Source organism: Marmota monax, unplaced genomic scaffold (genome assembly GCF_021218885.2).
Source record: "Marmota monax isolate L192 unplaced genomic scaffold, Marmota_monax_Labrador192_F-V1.1 WCK01_AAM20220418_F8-fsc00102, whole genome shotgun sequence".
NCBI classification, from domain to species: domain Eukaryota; kingdom Metazoa; phylum Chordata; class Mammalia; order Rodentia; family Sciuridae; genus Marmota; species Marmota monax.
The window spans coordinates 4422890-4447918 of record NW_026692494.1 but is presented as its reverse complement, the minus strand read 5'-3'; the positions used below and the strand labels follow the sequence as shown (position 1 = coordinate 4447918).

The 25029-nt window shown below is 56.9% G+C and overlaps 1 protein-coding gene across 1 annotated transcript; it reads right to left on the bottom strand.

Annotated features, from left to right (window-relative positions):
• Positions 1 to 1668: 1668 nt before the first annotated feature.
• Positions 1669 to 24880, bottom strand: Map2k2 (mitogen-activated protein kinase kinase 2). The gene is made up of 11 exons (XM_046444102.2): positions 24529 to 24880; positions 20288 to 20498; positions 16069 to 16215; positions 9684 to 9761; positions 8485 to 8536; positions 8275 to 8399; positions 7547 to 7760; positions 5872 to 5936; positions 4743 to 4804; positions 3697 to 3742; positions 1669 to 1976 (listed from the first exon to the last, which is right to left on the bottom strand). Exons 1-11 carry the CDS (start codon positions 24618 to 24620, stop codon positions 1866 to 1868), a joined length of 1203 nt encoding a protein of 400 aa, XP_046300058.1. The 5' UTR covers positions 24621 to 24880; the 3' UTR covers positions 1669 to 1865.
• Positions 24881 to 25029: the final 149 nt, after the last annotated feature.

Genomic DNA, 25029 nt, shown 5'->3' with positions numbered 1-25029 from the left:
CTGCCAGGCAGGCACACTGCCCTCTGGGGTGCTGCTGCCAGGCAGAGCTAGGGAGAACTTGGCAAACGCTCCAAGCCATCTTCCCCCAACCACAGGTCTCCCTGCTCTCCTTGATCTGGGTGTTTCTGCCACCCGCACATGGGGCAGTGGTGCCAGCACACCGTCTTTTCTATCTACTCATTTTGTGATGCTGGACATGGAACCTGGGCCTCAAAGGAACTATCCTCTGGGCCACACCCCAAGTGGCCTTTTTCCTTGGTCAAAACGAGGAACCCAACACTTTATGAAAAGTCTCCCAACCACAGGGAGCTCGGGGAACAAGCTGGGAGCGCCCGCGGCCTGCTGCAGTGCCACCTTGCAACTCACGCCCCAAACCAACCACAGGGCACGATTCACAGAGCCCGCCTGCTGCCCAGAGAAACGGTGGCCAGCAATGGGAGCAAGGGCCAGGCGTCTGGGCCTCCAACTGTAGAGAAGGGCCGGCCTGGATTAGAGGGTGGCCAAGGGTGGGGATGTCTGCAGGCAGAGTGGGGGAGGCAGTGGAGGGAAACGGGGAGGCCAGGGTTTGTGTTCTTGGCAATACCCGGAGCAAACCCAGGGCTGCTCTCCACTGAGCCACCTCCCCAGCCCCTTTTATTTTTTGAGACAGGGTCTCCTTAATTTGTCAAAGATGGCCTTGGACTTGCAGTCCTTCTGCTTCTGCCTCCCAAGAACCTAAATTGTAAGAGGGTTTGGGCAGAAACCAGCAACGCTGTTTGAATGAGGCACCAGCTCATGTCCTCTTTGGTGTCTGCAGAAAAAAAAAAAAAAACAATACAGACTAAAAAGTCTCAAGAAAAGGATGGTGCTCTGGTTGGTTCCCCGAGGACCACGAGCTCCTGCCCTCTGCAGCAGCCCAGGGCCTGCAGCCCATCTCCTCGAGAGCCCACAGAGAAGTGCGGCCTGTGCTCCGTGCTCAGGAGCATGGAGGGGCTGCTCTGGGCCGCAGCTACTTCAGAGGCCAGAGGGAGGCCTTGCAAGCAGCCCAGATGCGGCTTCCCTGTGAGTGGGCAGGACGGCTGGGCCTTGGGCCGTGCGGGGACCACAGAGGAGGGCCCAACAGGAATGAAGGACGACACGGGAACTGGGACAGGACCTCATCCGCTTTGCTTGTAACCAACTGGGGCTGAGCAGCTGGCGGCCCTCGGGAGAGTGACGTGCCTGGGCACTGGCTTGTGATTCGCGGGGCAGGCACCGGTGACAGCCACCACATCTGTGGGGCCTGTTGCAAGTGCAGGGACACAGGCCTTATCTGCTGCATCTGCTGGGGTTTCAACCACACAGAGCGTGGAGACCAGCACTTCCTCTCTGCAGAGCTGTTTCAGCTCAGCCCCGGGGAGGGAGTGTGCTCCCTGGAGCCTGGAGAGGCCTCCATGGTGCGCTGGGCAGGAGGCAGGGCTGCCTCCTGTCCAGGCTGCATGACGAGGGGCAGAGCAGCCAGAGGGGGAGGCAAGGAAGTGGTCCGCTGCAGGCCCCTGGCCCCCGGCTTTCCAGGTGAGACGCTGAGGCGGGGCCTGGGCACTGGGGCTTCAGCCCTGGAGGACAGCGGTGGCCCTGATCCTCGCCAGCCTCCAGGGGAGAGACCAACATGGAGAAGACCCGCGCAGCAAGGAGGCACAGTGGGCAGCGTTTGCTTTTCCTCTCCCTGTTTTGTTTTTAAACTAAGTAAGCAGGTTCCTAGACGGTGACAGGAGCAGTGTCCCTCCCAGGCCAGGCAGCAACCCAGGGGACATGAGGACACAAATGTTCCCGGGGCAGGAGGGGCCAGAGGGCGGGCACAGATGGGGCAGGCAGGCAGGCGGCCAGACACGGGAGCCGGGTGGCCGTCACACAGCGGTGCGCGTGGGCGTGCTGGGCTGGTTCAGCCGCAGGGTCCTGCACAACCAGCCGGCGAAGTCCACCTCTTCAGCCTCTGAGCGCTTGATGAAGGCGTGGCCCTGCAAGGGAGAGGAGCTGAGGGCTGGGCACGGTGGCCGCCGTGGCCGCCGACCCAGGGAGTGCCAAAGGCCACCCAGGACCACATACTTGGCTTCAGAGGGGACCCAAGTGCAGAGAGCGGAAGTAATGTAGAAATGACACAGAAGTGAAGCCTGCACTCCCTTCAGCATGCTGGACACAGCGGGAGGGGCTCTTCTCTGGGGTGGGTGTCCCTGGCCTCTACTGGGCAACCCCCGAGACGGGACCACCCCAGCCAAGGACATCTGATCAGGAATAGCCCCATCTGCCAAGGGAGCTCTCTGCAGGGTTCCCAACTCAAAGATGTCCAATAAGACAACCACTGGCCACAAAGCTCTGGAGCCCCGAAATGTGGCTCAGGGACGAGGGTGCACTGCTGAGGAGCTGTGGCAGGAGGGGCTTCAGGGTCACCAGAGGGTGTCATTTGGGATACATGCCCCTGATTGAGTCAAGAGCACAACTGGACTGGCACGTCCAGTTGGCTGGCACAGGAGTGGTGAGCAGGCTCCTACTGGTGCCCGGGCTGAGCCAGGGCCTCCCGTGTGCAGCAAGTGCTAACCACCAAGCCTTGCCCCAGAGCCCTGGGTGACTTTCAAGAAGGTGTTCAGACACCTGGTGCCCTGCTCCACCGCCCTGCACAGGTGTTGCTTCTGTCCTGCACTTAAGATCTGGGTGGGTGCAGGGCCCTCTAGAGAAGCAGCCGGAGACGACCCCTTCCCACCCAGGCCTTGTGTTCCTACCACAGCCAAGGGTCTCAAAACTCAGCTGTCCCCACAACCAACTGATGGGGGCCATCCTGGAGGAGGCACTGAAGTGGGCCTCCTGGGCAGGGGGCAGCCAGTTGGCACAAGGGCATCCAAGAGTCCTGAGGTGAAGCACTGCAGGGCCCAGGAGGGCACAGCGAGGAAGCGGCAGGCTGTGCAGCCTGACCCATGGGGCCTACTGGAGCCACAGGCAAAGGGCACGGCTTGCATTTTCAAAATGCCCTGTATGGACATCTCCACCGTGGACTTGGGAGGCTGAGAATCAACGTCTGTGTCTCTAACACAAAGCTCTTTCTTGGGGCACATGAAGCAGCGGCTATCTAGGATGGACAGCAGCTCAGACCCGATGAGGCCTGCTGACTTGTGCTGGGGACATGCTGACCATGGGCGGTGGATGCGGCTGGGAGGGCTCGTGTCGGGCCGGCCTGCCCGCCCAGGAGAACATGCTGGCTGGGCCCGAGGTGGCTGTCTCCCTCTTCCCACCTGCTGGGGAGGCGAGCTCTGGCCAATAGCCGGGTGTAGCAAGAAGTGTGAGCTTCAAGGACACCTGCAGTCACCTCCAGGGTGCAGAAACCCTGGCCTGCTTGGGGGAGTCTGGCCAGGGCAGAGCATCTGAGCACACCAAGAGCACATCCCGAGCCTCAGGGGGACACCGCCCAGAGCGACAGAGCACCCAGGCGCTGAGTGGGACTCACTCAGGGTGTATGACAAAGGCAGTCACCTCGCCAGGCCACAGGAGCTGGGAGCTGCTCAGGACTAAGGGGCCGGCCCATAGCCACCCAGGGCCTGAAGCGGGCACTGCCCAGGAACCCTGGCGCCATCCTTCTGCTCGCCCAGCCCTGCAGCCCAGCCAGCTTGGACTCCTCCTGCTCGCTCACAGCAGGGCCCCACGTGCACCCTCTCCACACCCAGCCCAGGGTCCGAGGGCACCACTCACCATGAGCATCTTCAGATCTGCTCGTTCTGCTGGGTTCTTAATGAGGCTGGGGACAGGCACAAGACAGGGCAGTCAGTTGGTGGCTCGGGGGCCCAGTGTTTTGGACTGTGGTGAGGCTGCCTGTGTCACCCCAGCCCATGAGGAGACCTGTGTAGGAGCCTGGGACTCTGGTTCAGTGCTGCCCAGCCACCTGGCTCCTGCCCAGACAGACAGGGGGCTCCATCACTGCCTCCGGTCTCCAGAGCAAGACACCCCCAGGAGAGAGTAGGACAAGGGCCTGAGGGGGAGGCAAGGGGAAAGGGGCGGGAGCCCCTCCTGCCTGGGCACAGCCTAGTAGCAGCCATAGATGTGTATCTTTCTACCACATCCCCAGCTCTGGTTATTATTGGAGACGGGGTTTGCTAAGTTACCGAGCTTGGCCTTGAACTGGTCACCCTCTTCCCTCAACCTCCTCAGCCCCTACAGGTAGATCTCTAATAAAAACGCCAAGCTCGGAGGCCCAGGGTCAAAATGGAAGTTTTTCCTTTAAAAAAACAGAACAGCCTGAGGACAGCAGCTCAAAGCAGCTCGGGGCTGCAGGGTGGTTCTCAGACACAAAGGGCCACCAGGGCACATCTGATGGGTGACATCCACAGGAGGCTGCCTCCAGGGCACCAGGGTGCTGCATGAGGCCCCAGCATGGACACTGCTGGTTCCTTGATGGGCAGGAGAATCCAAGTAGGAGACCCCAGGAGAGACCTGCTGGGCAGGCACTCCTCCCTCCTGCCAGTGGACAGCAGGTGGCCGCTGCGGATAGACCAAGGGCCTAATCCAGGTTCATACACAATTTTGGGGGCAAGCGGGGAGGGCAGGTGGGAGCCACATCCCGGAAAGGGCCTCTGGCTCTCCTGGGGGTTTTAAGTGCCTGCCAAATCCTGCCACCGACCACTCAGGGTTCTCGAGGGACAGGCTGGGCATCAGTGGGACCGAGAGCAGGCAGAGCTCGAGTGAGCTAACGTGGGTCAGGGCCCTCCTGCCCCGCTGTGCGCGGCCACGCCAGTCCTCACCATTTATGCACGAACTCCTGGAAGTGTGGGCTGAACACGCCACTGGGTAGCTTGGGAGGTGGCTGTGGGGAGATAGAGGGCAGGTCAGCACATGTGGCCTTGGGCCCCCCACCTGACCTCTCCTGGCCCTTGCTGCAAGCAGAGAACACCCTCCCCTCTTCCCACTGCACAACGCACTGACTGGGCACGACGGGGCAGAGCAGGGCAGGCTTATCATCCCGTGGACCATGCCATCCCTCCAGGACCCAAGCCTGGGTTGCTGCCTCCCTGGTCAGCACTGCACAGGCCAGCTGCCGCCCAGGTTTGTGCGCAAGCACTGTGGGGAGTCTTGAGGTCTAGCCCTGAGAATGACCCCAGATAGGGGGGCACCTTGATGCTCAGGGTGTTTGACGTGCTCACAGCACCTGGGGATTCCTGCCAATGGCAGGGAAAGCCACGTCACCAGGGCCACCCCATCCTGTCATTTCACCACCTAACCAAGGGACAAGCCTAATCCTGCAGCAGACTGGCCACTCTGTCATTTCCCTGGCTCTAGTGGACCCGAGGACCTGGTGAACAGGGTAGTTCCAGGGTCCAGGCTGTGTCCCTCCTGATTACCAGCCCTGAGGTCACCGGCTCGTCTGCGCAGGACACAGTCACACTATCTGCTTTTGGGGCATCTGGGAGGAGCCATCAAAGACCCAGAAAGAGCAGGAAGGGAAAAAAATGGCCCATTCCCCAGAGCCCTGCTGCAGAGTCAGCCCATCCCTCTGGAGCGCAGCGCCTCCCCAGACCAGGGTGGCAGGGAAGGGGATTAAAGCACTTGACTCCACGATGCTCAAACTAGGACTAGGACATGCTGGGGGACAGGGCCTGAGGCGCAGCCTGGCTCTGGGCCCAGCACACGCAGACTGGGGCATCTCTGGATACAGGGAGGGGGTTGCAATGGGGATTCTGGGTTCGTCTTCATTAAGGAAACAAGACCCCCTGGGGAAGCGGATAACCTGTACGGTCCGAGGGGAGAGGTGGCAGTGGCTTGCACACCAGACAACCGTCCACAAAAAGGAGCGCCCCAGGGCGGCCCCCTTTCTTGGGCAGCACATGGGCAGAGTCCCTAGGAGGAACCAGCACCGGAGGCCTCCTCACGCACCTCATTCACAATGTAGTCCAGCAGCTCGAAGATGGCCATAGCTGGCCGGCTGTCCATCCCGTGACCTACACAGTGGGGGACAGAAGTGGGTGAGACTGGCAGATGACTCTGCCCCTGTGCAGGTGAAGGTCTGGGGGCGCTGGGCACACTGGGCGCCATCATAGCCACTAGCTTATGGCAGCAGCAAAACTCTGGGGAGGTGGCAGTGGCCAGAGCCTGGCCTCTGGCTCCTGAGCTTGCTCCTTGGGAAGAGACTGCTCTCCTGAGCCCCCCATGAACTCAAACAAAAAAGCTACAACAAACACGAGTGCTTTGGAAGAGCCACGCTTGGCAGTGCCTTGGGAGGTGCCACAGCCATGGCCCTGCTCCTGAGCTGCAGGCTGGGCGGGGGAGGGGGCCCACAGTAAGGACAGCAGCATGACCTTGCACAGAGCCACTGGTGGTGACAGAGGCAGGCCCCAGATGCCACTTGGAACAGGAAGCTGGCAGGGGGTGGCTGACCCCTGTCCGAGACCCAGCTGGCCAGGTCTGGGCTCAGCAGCTGGACTTTCGCCTCCTGCCTGTTCTGAAATGGGCACGGAGGCCAGGGCATGGGCTGGGGGAGGTGTTGGCAGGCAGGTGGCTGCCATCTAGTGGGGCTGGGAGGGGCAGGACCAGGCCTGAGGACAAAGACCTGGGAACTCTCCCCTGGAATGAGACCAAGACACCCATGTGGTCTGTCTGCAGCAGCACACGGAGTAGGAACGGGGCTTGTGGGTGATGCTGTCACCTCCCCACATGCCCAGCCATGGGGTGGCTAAACCCAGAGCAGCCCACCCTCAGAATGGAATATTATTGAGCCCTCAAAATGAGCATGGAGGTACCTGAGGACCTCGTGCTCATTGAGAACCAGACACAGAAGACACAGTGTGTGACCCAGTGACAGGACATGGATCTATGGGTGCAGGGGCTGGGGACGGGATGGGGGTTGCTCCTGGGGACAGGGCTTCCTGTTCAGGTGATGGAATGCCCTGGAACTAAAGGTGGCAGGACACTGAGGTGCTGAAGCCCTGAGCTGGGCACCTGCCCGAGGTGTGGCAGGGTGTGGAGGTCCTGCTTCAGCAGAGCGGCGGTGCTACCGCAGGCCCTCAGGGCTCACCCTGACTTGGGAAAGACAGAACCCCAGGGGTCCAGAAACTGCTCTGGGGCTCTGCTGCCTGTCCGGGACCCTCCCCTACACTCTCCCCCAGAGTGAGCGAAGTGTCCTCATGAAGGGTTTCCCGCATCCTCCAGGGCCCTGGTGGTCAAATCCAATAGTCCTAAGGATGTTCCGAGTCAAGGTCTTGGGTTTAGAGCTCCGGGATGGCCCGGCCCTAAGTAGTAGGTGCCCAGGGGCAATTCCTGCCACTCAAGTGCACAGTTGACGTTTCCCTGATAAAATGCTGGAGAACCCATCCAGCGACCTGGCCAGCTGCTAGCAACAGCTGCGACACCGCGGGCACACCAGGTCTGGGGCGCTTGCTGTTTCCAGCTCGTCCCCAGAAACCCCAGCACCGTGAGAGGACTGCTGACTAGCTGGACGATCCAGGGGGACAGGTGGTGCTGAGGGAGCCAGAGAGCGGCAGCTGCCGTCCTGGGCACAGCAGTGCCTGCATGGGTCACACTACCCGCCAGGAGTCTCAGACTCAGGCCATACCGCTTATGGGGCGCCCAGGGGGTCTCGGCCGGGGTGAGGTGCTGTGGGGCTCTCCTTCTGCACCGTTGCCCACGGGCCTGCCGAAGATGGCCTCCAGCTCCTTGGCATCGGGTGGGGGAATGGGGTACCTCCCGATGGACAGCTCCACCAAGGACAGGCCCATGCTCCAGATGTCCGACTGCACCGAATAGTGTGTGCCTTGCAATCGCTCTGGCTGCCAGAGAGACGGGAGGGAGGAGTGTGCGGAGGGCCAGCACCTGCAGTCCAGGGACCACTGCGGACCCAGCCCGCTTCCCCAGCTAGGGACCAGAGCAGTGGGAGGATGCAGAGCCACATCCCTCCACGCCCACCATGTGTGCACGAGGCCTGGGGACTGAGGCCCCAGAAGCCCACAGCACTGGGAGCTTCTGGCAGAGGCTGATCCCCCCCTCTGTGCAGGGCGAGACTGGCTTCTCAGATCCCAGGCCCCCTGCAGGTTCCAGGGCACCCAGGTATCTCTGAAGGCACCAAGAAAGTCTGATCTCAGTTCAGAAAGTAGCAAGTGCCCTGGGCTGGATGGTGCCGACACAGGCAGGACACAGGCAGGTCTCCAGGAGGAAGAGCTGCTTGGGAAAGGGAGGGCGACAGGACTTGGCCGCAGAGGAAAGCCAGACGTGGAAAACAGACTAGGGGGACCCGTGGGCTCCCTGTGGGTCTGGGTGGGACAGGGGAGGCCTGGAGGGACTTACAGACATGTAGGACCGCGTTCCCACGAAGGAGTTGGCCATGGAATCGATGAGCTGCCCGCTCACCCCGAAGTCGCACAGCTTGATCTCCCCTCTGGAGTTGACCAGGATGTTGGAGGGCTTCACATCTGAGGACAGGGCCAGCCAGGAGTGAGGGGCCATTGGGCACTGCGGTGGCCCGCCAGGCTCTGGGGACGGCACGAGCCTCCTTACCTCGGTGCATGATCTGATGCTTTTCTCGAAGGTATGCCAGGCCCCGGAGAACCTGCAAGGGCCATGGACTGGGTGAGCAGGACAGGGGCAGCAGGGGCTGCCCTGGCCCCAGCCACATCTAAGTAGCCAGTGTCTGGAATAGGCCAGGGGGACCCTGTCTAGGTGGTGTTGACCTTCTCAGGCTTAGAGCCAACAGAGGCCAACAGGGAGGCTGGCCTCCAGTGGTAGGGGGCGTGTGCCAACTGTCTGGTTCCCACACAGCCTGTGAGGGGCGCGTTGGTCCCCCCTCCACTTGAAAGAGGAGGGGCTGGCGCACAGAGGCAGAGGCAGCCTGGGTCCTAGCACCAGGCTCAGCCCCACCAGCCCCACGGCATCTCCCGGGTGCTCAGGCTCGGGGCGTGCTAAGGAACAGGTTAAGGTTCCAGCAGAACTGAACGGGTTAGGGGCGCACTGGGCTGTTTTGCCAAGGGGCGCCTGGATGGCAGATTCCTCAGGGGGAAGTGGTCGACGATGGTGCCGACAACGGCTGTTTCTGGAACACTGAGCGCCAAGCCCCAGAATCCCATCAGCCCTCCACCCGAGTGGGCAGGTGCACCTCCGGTCATTTCGAGGGCTCAGACGCAGGCTCCGGGAGCCACGTTCTGTGGAGTCACAGAGCGGCAGGATCTAAATCCCCAGGTTCTGCCAACTGTGGGGCTGGGGCTGGGGCCGGGACGCCTGCCCCGTCCCTCAGCTGCCCAGAGCATTTTTGGACAGTGAGGGGAGAATGGGGTCAGAGGTTTATGTCTGCCCCAGGCTCCCCCTTCAACCACCCTGACCAACGCGACCTGAGACCCCAGCCAGTGGTGTCTGCCTGCCATAAGATGGAGGGAGGATGGTGGCCATTCTGCTCATAGTTGTTCAACTGAGACCTCGGCTAGGCCTGAGATGTAGGGGTAGGGACAAGGACAATGACAGAAAATCTTAAAAGCTAGAAAGGACCTGCCACCTTCACCCAGCGGATGGGGATCCAAGGACCCTCAGAAACTTGCTCAGAAGTCCCACAGCCAGTGGAGACAGAATTGGCAACTCTCTGCAGGGCCCCACAAGCACCCCCACGGCTTTGAGCAGCTCCTGGACCCTGGCCATGAGGAAGGGGCTGGCACAGGAAAGAGCGCCTCAGCTGGGAGGGATGCGCCGGGGTCCGTGGTGAGACTCACCGCAATGCTGACCTTCCCCAAGATCTCCTCGGGGATCCTCTTGGCCTCCTTCAACACCTGGTCCAGGGAGCCCCCGTCCTGCGTGAGAAACAGCTCTCAAGAGCCAGCCGGGCAGTGAGGGCTCCTTCTACTGCAGGAAGGCACCAGGCCAAGGCCAAGCACAGCCGTCCAGCGAAGGGCAGGGACTCCTTCAGCTGTGGCTTAGAGGCTGCAGGGCCACATCTACAGTAGGAAGTGAGGAGGAATATCCCAGGGCACTGGTGTGTGCCCCACGCCGCTTTCCAGTGTCCCACAGGGCCTGTTGCTGAGATGCCACTTTCCTGAGGTCACCATGGTAGGCGCTCTACTCTAGTTTCCACCAAAACCCTGACTGGGGACAGAGACAGACCCTAGGAGTTCACTAGGCTGTCTGTGCAGCCTGGGTGGTCGTTGGGAGTGGAACTTGAGCAGCTACCACATTGGCACATGCAAGCCACAAACCAGCTTCTCGGGCCCCTGTCCTAGCCAGCACGCCAGGTGTGGTGTCACAGGCATGAAAAAGGAGGAAGGGCAGGCTGGCTGGTGGTCCACAGCCCCACCCTCGCATTCCTATAGAAACCCAAGTGCTTCCGTTGCCAGCACCTGTTCAGGCTGCTCCCTGGCCTCCCTCTAGGGCAAGGTGAGGAAGGGCAGCTAATGCCTGTGGGCCCTGGCCTGCAGGAGAGGTACTCGGAAGGCCAGCTAGGGGACAGAGACATCTGAACTCTTCCTCTATTCTCCCGTCACCCATTCGTCATTGTGCCAGGCACCCTGCAAAAGACCTGCAGATACCAACATTTTGGTTAGTCTCCCACTGTGCCTGGGTCTGGCCCCAAGTCCAACGGACAGACGAGGAAACAGAGATTATGTGTCCTTCACAAGGTGCCCAGGAACAAAACCGGAGACCCAGGGGCTGCCCCAGGTGCCTGGGGAGGGAGAGGAGTCTGGGCCAGCCCTGGGCACCAGGTGGTGACACTGCCAATGCTTACTGCGGGCCAGAACCCTGCCAGGACTCTACTCTGGGTTGGGACACAGAGGAAACTGAAACAGGAAGTCTGGGGGCAGAGTTCTTGCCAACCTGTTTTGCAGGACCCCAAAGATGGCTTGGTTGCCAGGACATGCTTCTCTTCATTTGAGGGCAAGAGGAGAAGCAGCAGCCTCAGGGGTGCTGGGGCCCCCCTCTGCCCCACTGTGCTGTAGAACACTACAAAACCCTATGTGCTCTGAAGCTTCCAGGACCCATAGGTGACTATCGAGGAGCTCTGGGCAAAGGTGCCGGTCATGTGGGTAGAAGGACAGGTGTGGCCCCCGCCTTGAGAGCTAGGACCAGGTGCGCCAGTGAGCAGGACGACCAGGCAAGTGGCGCAGGAGGGAGTACACATGTTCTTCTTGCCCCATTCCCGCCTCCCGCCTTTGGTCCTGAGGATTTAGAGCCACCACTGAGCTGCATCCCCAGCCTTTTTTTAAAATCTTAAAATTTTGAGACAAGGTCTCATTTAACTTGCTAAAGCTGGCCTCAAACTTGTGACCCTCTTGCCTCAGCCTCTGGGAGCAGCTGGGGCCATGGACATGACCACTGTGCCTTGCTCTTGTTTGTATCAACTGAGTTTAAGAAAACTAGAAAAGCAAAAACGGATAATAAAGCTGGGGCTGTGGCTCGGTGGCAGAGTGCTTCCCTAGCACGCATGATGCACTGGGCTAGATCCCAGCACCACATGAAAATGAAAAAATAAAATAAAGATATTGCGTCCATCTACAACTTAAAAAAAAAAAAATCCTAGTAACAGCTCTTTTCATTTTAAAAATTTTGAAACAGGGTCTCACAAGGTGCTGAGCCTGGCTGTGAACCTGCCATTCTCCTGCCTCAGCTCCTGAGCAGCTGGGATGACAGGTGTGGCCAGTGCCACCTCTTTTCATTCCAACTCCTCAGAGCTGCAATAAATATGTGCAGGACGAAGAAACGGAGAGCGTTTGCTGGGAGGAGCCGGGGGCCCAGTGGGGTCCAACACCAGGCCAGGAATCTCCCCAGTGCACACAAAACCCCTCCATCTGCAGGGCGGAGAGGGGTGGTGGCTGCCTGCACATTTCCCACTGAGGACTTTGGGGCCAATCAAATTGTAGTGGGTGTCCTGGGCACTGCAGGTGCTAAGCAGCATCCTGGCCTTACCCACTCCATGCCAGGAGAATCCCGGTCACAACCAAAAGGTCCCTAGACATGGTCCACAGCCAGGGGCTGGGGGGTGCAGGGGAAAAGGCAGGATCAGCGCCAGGGAGCCCCAGCCTGCAGCTGGGGAGTGCACAGCCTGCCAGCATAAGTGGCCTGCCTGAGACACGGGACAGGATGTGGTGGGGAAAACACGGCGCCCAGGTCTCTGTGACACTGATCTCACTCTGCATGACTAGACACTTTTTTTGCATGTGTGTTTTAAATGTTCCTGAAAATGTGTTGCTATTGAGCAAGTAATACATGAATACATTTTCTTTTTTTTTTTTTTTTTTAAAGAGAGAGAGAGAATTTTTTTTTTTTTTAATATTTATTTTTCAATTCTAGGCGGACACAACATCTTTGTTGGTATGTGGTGCTGAGGATCGAACCCGGGCCGCACGCATGCCGGTCGAGCACGCTACCGCTTGAGCCACATCCCCCAGCCCATACATTTTCTTATTAGAAAATTCAGATGTAATGCTAGGTGTGGTGCTGCATGTCTGTAATCTCGGATTTGAGAGGCCAAGGTAACAGGATCACAGGCTCAACGTCAGCCTTGGCAACTTAGTGAGACTCTATCTCAAAATAAGACTTTTTAAAAAAGGGCTGGAATGAATCTTAGTGGTGGAGCACCCCGGGTTAGTCCCAAGTACAACAACAACAACAACAACAACAACAAAAAGGCAGGCAGTGATCACCCTCTGAGCCCCAGCAGTTCCACCTTCTGGCCCCAAAGTGTGACATACTCTTCTGGATCTTTCTTTTCTTTTTTAATTTATTTTTTAGTTGGACATATAGTTTTGTTTTATTTATTTTTATGTGGTGCGGAGAATCGAACCCAGGACCTCGAACATGCTAGGCAAGCACTCTACGCTGAGCCCAGCCCCAGCCCTCTTCTGGATCTTTCCATGCATTCACGCACATACCAACACGTAATGGGAAATGGAGTTGAAACAAACAGGCTCCCTCTGGCATGTCCTTACAGCCCCACACACGTGGACTGCACTCGTGCAGCTTCATTCCCCACCACGGAGCCGCTCGGTGCCTCGGGTTCCAGGGCTGTAGGCTCCTCACTGCTGTGCCTGGGACGCCTGGTCACAGAGCTGACCAGACCCCAAGAATGCTGAGGTACCTCTGTGTGGTCAGCACACTACAGCCGCCCTCTCTGGCCCCTGGCCCCACTGCTCGCTGGGTTCTGTCCTGAGCTTTTCAATAGGTTCAGGCTGCAGAGAAGCAGCCAGCCCCGCTGATCCCGAGTCCCAGGACCAACAGGAGCGGCGGGTGAGCTGGGCTATGTGCACCAAAGCTGTGCGGCTCACAGCTCGCCACGGTGTGGAGCTGGGGTGTCTCCTGAAGGCCCAGGGTTAGGGCTGCATCCTCAGCTTGGCACTGTTGGGAGGTGCTGGAGCTTTACAAGGTGGATCTGCTGGGAGGTTAGGCCACTGGGACTTAGTCCCTCCTCTTTCCGTCCCTTGCTTCTCGGCCAGTGGTCTTCCCTGCCAGGCACTCCCACCATGGCCTGCTATCACCACAGGCCCAAAGCAATAGCAAGCCAGAATAAGCCTCTTCTCTCCAGCCCGAGTTCCACAACAGAAAGCTCATATGGCGACAGTGGTCATCCTTACAGTTACTAATGTGTATATCAGCACATTAATCATTAGTTAGATAAAACACATCATGGTCATAATGACATGACCCACACAACTAGGAGTCTTTTCTTGAAAGCCAGACTCTACCAGACTGCAAACAAGCCATCTGCACATCAGTTTGTTGGGAGAGAGGCTGAGACCTCCCTTTAGATCAGGGACACTCCAACAACCCAGGGACGCTACTGTGGCCTGGGTGTGGTGTGGCCCTCCAAGCCCTGTGTGGAAACTCAGCCCCCCCCGCCCCGTACCAGCACTATCTGAGCCCTTTCAGAGGTCACAGGCTCCACCTTCATGAGGAGAGATGGATGCTTCTCTGGGTATGTGGCGGGGGTAGACTCCCCTGGAGGTGGGTGGCTTCTAGGACAGCGGCTATTAGAAAGCAAGCAGCCCTTTGTGCCTCCTAGCACACCTGCTTGGCTTCACCTCCCCCAGTTATGACTGTGCATGTGCAGACGCTGGCTGTGCTCTCAGACTTCCCCACCTTTAGAACTATGACCCAATAAACCTCTTTCCTGTATAAACCACCCGCCATGGCATTTTGTTACAGCAACTGAAAACACACTAAGCCAGGTACTAACCAGGCAGACTGTCATGCAACTGTATAGACTAAGAAATGAAGAGGATGAAGGAGGGTGCTGCCGTCTGCTCAGTGCTCACACAGCATTGGGTGCTGTCCAAGGCGAGCTTGTTAATGCTCACCCCTGACTGCCCACAGAGAGCTGCCAGTCTTGTCCAAAGTTTTGCGTGAGACTAGAGTGCATGTCCCAGACCAGTGTGCTCAGCCACGGCAGCCCCAGGACCCCCCCAGAGGCTCACTCCCACTTCAAATCTACACTCTGGGCTGTGGTCGTGGCTCAGTGGTAGAGCGCTCGCCTAGTATGTACAAGGGTTCCATCCTCGGCACCATATAAAAATGAATAAAATAAAAGTATAAAAAAAGATCTATACTCTAGTGACTCGGGAAGCTGAGGCAAGAGGATCGTGAGTTCAAAGCCAGCCTCATCAACTAAGCAAGGCCCTAAGGAACTGAGACCCTGACTTTAAATAAAATACAAAAAAGGGCCAGGGATGTGTCTCAGTGGTTAAGGGTCCCTGGATTCAATCCCTGGTACCAAAATCCACATCCTTTGCCCTGCCTCTTTCTGGTGCCAGGGATTGAACCCAGGGGTGCTCTACCACTGAGATATAGTCCCAGCCCTTTAAATTTTCTTTTTAAGGTAGGGGTCTCCAGAAGTTGCTAAGGGTCTTGTAAAATTGCCGAGAGTGGCCTTGAACTTGAAATCCTCAGCCTCCAAGTCTCTGGATTACAGGCGTGTGCACTGTGCCCTGCCTTTCGTCTGAGGTGTGGGTGTGTCGGCCACCCCAGGCTGCCGCGCATGTGCTGAACACTCCATCTCCTACTCCAGTGAGTCTGCCTGCCGTGGAAGCAAAGGGCAGGTCCTCAAAGCAGAGGAGGGCTCGTGGCTCCCTCCTGAGCAGGGGCTGCCTGGTGCCTGGCTACAGTGCTGGCCGCACTGGGACCACGTGCTAAGCACCCATCAGAGTGGGGGATAGGAGATGAAGCACCTTCCTTCCCAGAGGGTAAGCAGGGAGCCTCTGGAACCACACCCCAGCTAGGGAAGAAGGGGAGGAGGCAGGTCCCGCCCAGGGGGCGCTTTCTCCTCCCTCTGCCCTCTGGCCTTCCTGCACCTGGGCTTTGCAAGACAGACTCGCTCCTCCCAGGTGGGGAAGGGGCTCCCACATGAGTGGATTTGCTTGGACCCCACAGCTGAGTGGGACTCTTGCTCAAATTCATTTCCTGCCTCAGTTACAAAACTGTTGCAGGGGATGGTGTGCTTGCAAGGCTCAGCCAAGGGACATCAGACAACCAGTGCACCCTAGTTCTGCACGGGGAGCCCTGCGGCAGGCAGTCTGGCACCTGCAGCCAGGATGGGGGCCACTCCCCAGGCTCTGCAGCTCTCACCACTTCTGCTTTTGTCACCCTTGATCCCACCCATTTCTGAGTTTCCAAACCACAGTATTCCAACAAGGGGCCACACTGAGGCCAACCGTGGTGGTTCAGGTGCCTGGGCCCCACAGGACTAGGACCCCGGCTCTGGCTGGGTTGTGGGCAGGAGCACCCTTTCCAGCAGCAGCTCGGTTCTCCATGCTCCCCTGAGCCCAGCAACTGCACTGTGGATCTCGCCCCGTGGTGCTCACTGGCACGCCACACACAGCTGTACTCTAGATGGGGCAGCTCACAGGAGCAACTTGTGTGTCCCCCACAGGACCAGACAAGGACCACCCAGGTCCAGCACACTGGAAACACGGTGCCCCAGGCAGAGACAGGGGATTCTCTCTAGGCTGACCAGGGAGGACTTCCCCACCCTCCATGGAAACAGAGCTGAGAAGAGGCCCCGGTGACACCCAAGGAACCCTCTGAAGCTGCTGAGCTGCTGCCTCTGAGGACAGGGGCTCTGAGGCCCCGGCAGGGAGACACCTTCCTCCCTGTGGTTCCTGGCCGGGTGCTCACCATGTGCTCCATGCAGATACTGATCTCCCCGTCGCTGTAGAAGGCGCCGTAGAAGCCCACGATGTACGGGGAGTTGCACTCGTGCAGGACCTGAAGCTCGCGGATGATCTGGTTCCGGATGGCTGGCTTGATCTCCAGGTGGATCAGCTGCAAAGAGTTGACAGCGGGTTACCTAGGGGTGTCCAGAAATGCGGGGGGCGGGGGACTGGTCCCTTGGCCCTGGAATGCACCACAGCATTCAGAACCAACCGAGGACCCTGCAACCCCACTCTGAGGAGTCTTCCCAAGAGGAGAAGCGATTGCCCACACACAGCTGTGACCAGAATGTTCACCGCAGTCTTCACAGCAGCCAGAGGGGGAACCGCCCCCGTGTCCACGCTTCCTCCACGCTCTGGAGTGTCACTTGGCCATGAGCAGGAGTGAGATGACACAGCTGCAGTACAGATGGACCTCTAGGACTCATGCTCACTAAGAACCAGACACACAGGGCCAGAGTGGGTGACCCAGTGACAGGACAGGTCTAGGATAGGCAAGTCTAGAAACAGGATGTGAACTCATGGGGGCAGGGCCAGGGCCTGTTGGCTTAACCATACAGGATTTCTTTGTGGGGTTGTGAGAATGTTCTTGAATTAAATGCAGTGAGAGCTAAACAACTCTGTGAGTATGCTGTGTTCCAGCCAACTGTATACTTTAAATGGGTGAGTTGTATGGTGCCTGAATTACTTCACAACCAAGCTGTTTTTACAATGAACATGCAGAAAAACAACTATGGATTTCCTGGAGAGACGGTTAATCCTGGGGAGGAGGGTTTATATGGGTACGGGGCTGGGAGGGGAGGCGTGATTGCTCATGGGAACAGGTACCTTTTTAAAGCAATAAAGACATTCTCAAATTGACTGTAGTCATAAATGTGCAATGCTGAATGTATTAAAAAAGAGGTCATTAAATTATATATATATATATTTTTTAAAAAGGTGCCACTATACAGTCTGTGAATTACCCCTCCATCAAGCTGTTAAAAAAAAGGACTTGACAGACCAAACACTTTCCACTTGGGGAAAATAGGAGCTGTTAAAAGAAGCCCCCCTCAACCATCCTGGGCCCCTGGGACTCCGACTCAGCAACAAGTCCAAGAGGGGTTGGTCACTGCACTTGTCCCCTTAGACAGGGGTGGGCACATTTTGAGTCCTTTCTTCTTTCAGGCTGGGACATGACACCGAGGCCTGGGGCGTCTACCATTCCCTCCGCTGAAGCAGAAACTATCGACAATATTTCCAAAGGCAGGAAGATTGCAAGAGATGCAGAAAACAACGTAAGATGCCAGGAGCACCCCAACTACCTACCCTCAGGGAGCTGTCACCCACAGCCCAGGCAGGAGCTGCAATCAGAGTCAGCGTCCTGGCCACTCAGAACCTTAGACCTCAGAACTTCAGACGAGTCGGAGATGAGTCCTCTCATCTGCTAAGGCGAGACCAGGTGTGCACGTCTGAGGACAGCCGCTATCAGCCCAGCACACACTCGTGGAGTCACTGTGGACGCCAGCAATCAGAAGAAAGACCAAGAGGCCCATGCTCGGGGGAGCACGAGATGCCAGGCTGGAAATGCAGTCAGGAGGCCTGGCGCGCGGTCAATACGCTCAGGGAATGGCAGCAAGGTGACACTGGGCTGGGGCCCAAAGGAAATTGAGTTTAGGAGCCACCAAAAGGAAGAGCTGGGGAACAGCTGCCTGTGGGAGGGACCCAGGCAGGAAGAAGCACAAGGTGCTGGGTCCAGGGGCAGAGAGAGGCTGACAGTGTCCCCAACCCAGGGAGTGTATAGGGCATGCTCCCTGTGACCTTGAGGACCAGAGCTATGACCCAGGTCTTTCCCCAAAGCTAATGCCCACGCTGCCCCTCTGCTGCTTCTTTTCCGCGTGACCTGGCCTGCAGAGAGCAGCTGTGGCTTCGGGTCTCCGGGATGCAGCATTTTCACCCTGCCCTTCACAGGAGGCCACTGGATTACCCCAGAATTCAAGGACGCTCGTTACTCTGGAAGGATGCGGAGTGAGCAGATGACCAGTGTCTGCTCACACTTATGAGGGTGACAAACAAGCATGATTGTAAAAACCCAGAGGGTGGCTTTACTGGGCCTTCCAGATTGGGCCTGGCTGCTTGTCTGGCATATTGCACTGGCTGAGAATCAAACAGACCAGGGGACACTGGCTGCAGAGTGGGCTCGCCAGCCCCAAGGCTGCCCTGCACCTTTGGGGGTCTGCACTGGGAGACCTGTTGGGGCGCTGGCTCCCGTTCAATCTGTGCCCTTCAGCTGCAGTGCCGCACGTAGATGGGAAGGTCCTGGGCTCCCATTTACTACCTGGCACGAGAGGGACACACAGAAGAGTCCTTGACTGGCCTGAGAGCCCTTGCTCCCTTGCACTTGTACTCGGACAAGCACACTGTCCTCACATTAGTGCTGTGGGGAAGGTAGGCCCCAGATTGCCAAGGCTGCTCTGATTTTTTTTTTTAATATTTATTTCTTTGTTGTAGTTGGACACAACACCTTTATTCTTTCTATCTATCTATCTATCTATCTTTTTATTTATTTTTATGTGATGCTGAGGATCAAACCCAGGGCCTCACACATACTAGGTGAGCGCTCTACTGCTGAGCCATAACCCCAGGCCCTGCTCTGATATTGAAAAGTCTGCCAGCAGAAAGGAAACAGAAATAGCAAATCCTCAGCTGTGGATTTCAGGGGTGCAGGGAGGTGCTTTAGAAGCAAGAAGAAAGAGCCGGGTGTGGTGGCACACACCTATAATTCCAGCAACTTAGGAGGCTGAGGCAGAAGAATTGTAAGTTCAAGGTCAGCCCCAGCAACTTAGTGAGGCCCTGAGCAACTTAGTAAGACCTGTCTCAACATAAAAAGTAAAAGGGCTGTGAGATGTGGCTCAGTGGTAAAGTGTGCCCCTGGGTTCAATTCCCAATTCAATTAATAAATAACCAATTAAAAACTATATATGTGAAGAAAGAACGAGCCTCAGAGCTAAATTCCCACAGAGACCAGGAAAGGCACAGGGATGCGGAGGCCCACACTCAGGAAGGGGCAGTGACTGTAGGATGACAGGCTTCCAGAAGAGCAGGCTCTCCCCATGGGAACACACACGCTGGAGAAGCAGAAGTCTGTCCACACAGAGTCCCTAGTTAGGAGCTCCTATCTCCAAGTGGTCATGCCTTGGTCTCAACTGCTTTCACCTCCGGGGGACTCCAGAGAGGTTGTGTTGCAGCACCAGAGCCAGGATGAGCAGGTGGGCAGGTACTGTCACACCAGGGTGGACAGAATCCCACAAGAGGGGCAATGCTCAACTTTATGTGTCCCCTGGCCTGGGAACCCAGATTTTGGTCAAACACCAGTCTTGACATGACTGGGAAGGTCTTTTTCAGATGTGGGGAGCAGATAAACTTGTAGGTTCTTAGGTAAACCAGGTGACCCTCTGAGATGGTGGGCCACATTCAATCAGCTGAAGGTCTCAGGAGGGAACACTGAGGTGCCCTGGTAAGAGGGAAGTCGGCCTCAGCCAGCCTTCACACTCCCGCTGGAACCTCTGCTCTCCCCTGGCCTCCACGGTGCTGGTCTGCTTTGCACATCTCAGACTAAAATGCCCACAACCATGAAAAACAAGTCCTTAAAACAAAACCCCTCTCAGGCTAGGGTGTGGCCCAGCAGTGGAGTGGAGCGCTTATCTAGCATGTGCAAGGCCCTGGGTCCCCTCCCTTGCATCTCAAAAATAAAGTAAATTTCTACATATACACATGTGCATGCACACTCTATTAATTCTGTTTCTTTGAAACCTCTGACCAATACACTAATATTCCCGAAAACTCTGCTTGCCACACTTCTGGACCCAGCCGTGCACAAACCAGAAAGCTTCCAGGAAACTGACTTCTTTCTCTTATTTTTTTTGGCATTGGGGCTGGAACCCAGGCTCTGGCACATGCTAGACAAATGCTCTACCACTGAGCCACTCCCCTAACCCCAGGACCTGAACTTAAACCTCCCTGAAGGCAAAGGTCAGCCAACCTGGGAGGGTCCCAGGCAGCAGGAGCATTGCTGAATTCCAACTACAAGTGGGCTTCCTTGCACTCAGGGTCCCTGGAGGGGGCAGCTGGACAGCAAAGGTCCCACTGCCTCTCCAACCTCTCTCATTTCCTGGGGTTCTATTCCCACTCTGCTACCTGCTCACCTTTCTGGCCATGATGAGGCCCGATGGCCTGTGCTGGACCTTGGTGACCACCCCGCCATTGCCAGCTCCCAGCTCTGAGATCCTTTCAAAGTCGTCGTCCTTGAGCTCACCAACCTTGGCCTTCTGCGTCAGGAAGGCCTCTAACCGCTTCTTTTGCTGCTCGTCCAGCTCCAGCTCCTCCAGCTTCTTCTGCAGGTCCACCAGGTTTGCCCTGTGCAGTCCAAGGGCACAGATCAGCAGGGGGCATGTTGAAAGGTGGCAAGATGACTCCACCTAGCCATGATCACAAGCAGCCATGTACCAGGCCAGAGGAAATCAAAGGGGCAAGGGCCTAATGCCAGATCTCAGGGATCACCATCTAGCAGCAATGAGACATGTGTGCACCCCCACCACAAGTGCATGATTGGAACTGAAGGCCAGACCCCTACTTGCAAATTTCAGGAAAACTTGGGGACAAGCTGCAGCTCAAGGGACTCAGGAGGTCTCTAGACCACAACAGAAAATGAAGGAACTGGGGGTCAGGACACCGGTCTTTGCCAGGAACAAAGGACTAGCACCAAGGGGTGGAAGGTAGAGGCTGCATCTTTATTTTGAGACAGCCTCACTAAGGTGCCCAGGCTGACCTTGAACTGATCACCTCCCAGTCTCCTGATGGGATGACAGGTATGAATCACTGTACCCAGCCCCTGTATTATTTTAATTTTCAAGAATTAAAGACCAGCACTTGAGGAGAAGGGGGAGGGGTGCAGACAAGCCCAGGGCATGCTGTGCAACCAGCACCCCCTCTGTTACTGCAGACCTCATGTGTCACATGGACACTTGTGGCCCTAAACTCAGTGCTACTGCACCAACTGTCTACTGTACTTTACTGGGCACAAGCAATTTTCAAAGGAAATTTTGACGAGCTATTTTTAAGAACACCTTGACTTTCAACCTGATCCTGGAGTAAAACACAGCTTCCTGTAACAGGTAGATACTTTAGTTCAATGATAATAAGACCCCAACACTGTCCAACAGAGCAGGAGGAAGTCGCGTACGCAATTTAAAAATTTCCTAGGGCAGAGAATATGGCTCAGTGGTAGAGTGCTGGCCTAGTATGTGCACAGCTCTGGGTTCCATCCCCAGCACTGCAAAAAAAAGAAAATAAAAATGTTTAGGATATGTGTTTTAAATGGTAAACAGGTGAAACTGCTTTTAGTACGATATTTAACCCACCAAAAGCATCATTTTCAATGTGTAATCAACATATGAACATTACTGAGTATTTACTTCTTTTGCATTAAGTTTGAAATCTAGAAGGTGCACATCACACTTACAGCTCTCCTGGACAACTTGGATGTGTCACTGCCAGGGCTGGCTGCAGCCAGGGGGAACTGGATCAGACGGGGCAGCTCTAAGTGAAGGTCTCTACAGGAGACTGGCCATATCCAGCAGTGCACAGCCACCCACTCAAGAATGTGTTAAGTCAAGGTCCACAGCCATTGAGGGGGTTTAAGCAGCAGACAAGGGGAGACTGGATGCTCTACCAGGAACCTTCTATCCTGAAGTCCCAAATTATTTACCTATAACTTTTTATTTATTTTTTTAAATTTTTTTTTGTAGTTATAGATGGAAAGTATGCCTTTATTTTATTTATTTTTATGTGGTGCTGAGGATCGAACCCAGTGCCTCACATATGCTAGGCAAGTGCTCTGCCACTGAGCTATAGCCCCAGCCCCTACCTATAACTTTTTAAAAAATACTTTTGTAGTAGTAGATATTGCACCAAGAGCGCTCTACTCAGCCATTTTTCGATTTTATTTCATATAAGATCTTGATAAAATGCTGTGGCTGGCCTCAAACTTACAATCCTCCTGCCTCAGCCTCCTAAGGCACTAGAATTATAGGCATGGGCCACCGTGCCCGGTTTCTGTCTCTAAGAAGCATGAGCCAAGGACACACAGATCAGAATACAGGTGACCTGCTGGCTTGGTGATGATGCCTGAGCTGGTACTGCAAAGGCCTACAGGAAGGCAGGGCAGGCACTCTTCCTAGGGCCATAGATACTTCACTTTATTCTCATCAAAACCAGGTAGGTGGGCTAGGTGCGGTGGCACACACCTATAATCCCATGACTTGGGAAGCTGAGGCAGGAGGATGACAATCTTGAGGCCAGCCTAGGCAACTTAGCGAGACCCTGTCTCAAAATTAAAAAGTAAAAAGGCTGGGGATATAGATAAACCACCACTTGGTTGGTTCAATCCCCAGTACCACTAAAAACAAAAGAATCAGGAGCCAGATGCAGTGGAGCACGCCTGTAACCCCAGCAGCTTAAGAGGCTGAGGCAGGAGGACTGCTAGTTCAAAGTCAGCCTCAGCAATGGCAAGGTGCAAAGCAACTCAGTGTGATCCTGTCTCAAAATAAAATACAAAATAGGGCTAGGGATGTGGCTTAGTGGTTGAGTGCCCCTGAGTCCAATCCGCAGTAGCTGCCCCCCCACCCAAAAAAAGAAGAATCAGGAGGAAGGGCTCATGGAGTGCCAGGCCGGAGGAACAGACTCCAGTGGCTAAATACATAAGGTCACAACATCATGCAAGAAGCCCCAAAGCCTGAACCAGGAGCCTAAGCACAAACTTATTGGGCACCTGTTGAACAATGACCTGAAGACGAAACGGCAAGATACTGACTCATTGCAGAGAGAGAGCAAGGAGAGAACACCAACCAATGAGCATGCTTACTGGCTGTGGCTGAAGAGGCAGCTCTGGGCCAGACTTCTGAAGGCCTGGGACATCTATGATGCACCCTGAAGCCACTCAGTAGTCTACCTTAAATGTAATGGGAACTCAATTGGGGTATGTGTATATGTAAGTGCAAGACGTGTCTGGAACCCGAGGCCGGCGTCCTCCACTGGGGAATCAATCCTTCAAAGGATGAACTCCAGAAAACGTGAAAGAAAATACGCAGGAAGAGAAGGATAAGGGGTGGATTTTTAAATGTCCTCATGCCTGGCTGTGACGGTGTTAGCTAACACACATGTGCATGGAATCCCCACCCTTGTCCAGGCTGAGTGGCAAGACCAGGAAACACAACGTACACTCGTCCCCTCTGTCCTCATGGGGACACCCTGCCCATCGTAGAGAACAGGAATGAAGAGGTCACTGTGGCACGACCTTCCAAGTGTGTGTCCCCAACATACCAAGCCCGTCTCCTCCTCACAGGACACGATTTTGCTGTAGAGTAGATGAAGTACCCCCATCACCCCTGAAGGCATCCCTGCCATCCCCTTCTCTGGCTTCTCTGCAGCCCTGAAAACCTGTCACCCTCCAGGGCCTAAGGCCTTCTTACCTCCCCACCCGGCCTCCAGAGGCTGTCCTAATCTGTTTGCTTCAGAACCTGCTTTCTAGGGTCTCATCCCTGCCTCTGAATGCCCCCCATTCTTGGCTCCCCAGCCTCTTTCCTTCCTGGGGGCATCCTAAGCACTCTCCCCAGCTTCAGGGGCCTCCCCCACCCCAACTAGCAGGACCTTTTCATTATGTTCTTGGTCTCAGGAGCCCTTCCCCACTCCCTGAGACCCCCCACATCCAGACTTCTGAGGGACCATCTTTTACTATGACTTCACCCCTTGGGTCGTCCCACTACCTTTCCCCACAGGGACCTCAGGACCCCTTACCTGGTCCTGTCACTCGGGCAACCCCATCACCCTGATGGTCCTCGAGAAACCTCTCAGCCCAGTTCACTGCTACCCCCTTCTGTTCTCAGGGAATGCTTTCATCCTCATTTTATTATCCAGGGACCACCTAGATAATAGGTGGTCCTCTTTTTTGGTACTCAGGGGTATCTCACCCTGTCTCTTCCCCTAAGGGCCACCCCTTGCCATAGCTCAGGAATTCATCAGGGACCCCCACCCCATCCCCTCCTCCCAGGAACCCCAACTCCTGCTCTCTTCACAGGAATCCCACACAGCACTCTCCTCTGGGACCCCCTCCCTGGCCTCTCCAGCAGAGGACCCCCCCCATCTCTCCTCCCTGAGACCCCCTCCCCGCCTCTCCTCCAGCAGACCCCCTCTCTGGCCTGTCCAGCAGGGGACCCCCTCCCTGCAAACCCCACCACCACCCCTCTTCCAGGGGACCCCCTCCCTGACTTCTGCAGCAGGGGACTCCCTCTCCCTGACCTCTGCTCCCGGGGACCCCCGCCCCGCGCTCTCCTCCCGGGGACCCCACCCCCGCCTGTCCCCGCGTCGCCGGCCGAACCCCGCCACTCACTCGGAGGCGCCCTCGCTGGTTGGGGACGGGCCCTCGGCGATGGCGGGGTTGATGGTGAGGGCCGGCAGCACCGGCTTCCTCCGGGCCAGCATCGGGGCTCCGCGGGCCGGCGGCGGCGCCTCAGCCGGGGCCCATAGGGGGCGGGCCGCGAGCGGGCGGCGCCGACGCGAGTCGGGGGCTGCGGCCGCGGCCTAGGCCGGCGCCGGGCGGTAGGGCAGGGGGCGCGGTGGACCCGGGCAAGGGGCGACTAGGGTGATGCGGCTGAGACGAGGGGCCCGCCGCCACCGAGGTCCCGGCGAGGCTGACGCTGCAGCGGGACCCGGGAGGCCGAGGGAGGGGAGGGGAAGGCCACGAGCTCGCGCGCCGGCCTCTCGCGAGAGCGAGAGCCGCGGGCCCCGCCCCCGGCCGCGGCGCGTGCGCAGCAGCCCGAGCCCGCCTCGCAGGGGAAAGGGGCGGAGACCGACTCGAGGCGGTTTTCCGGAGCGTGCGCACTCCTACGGC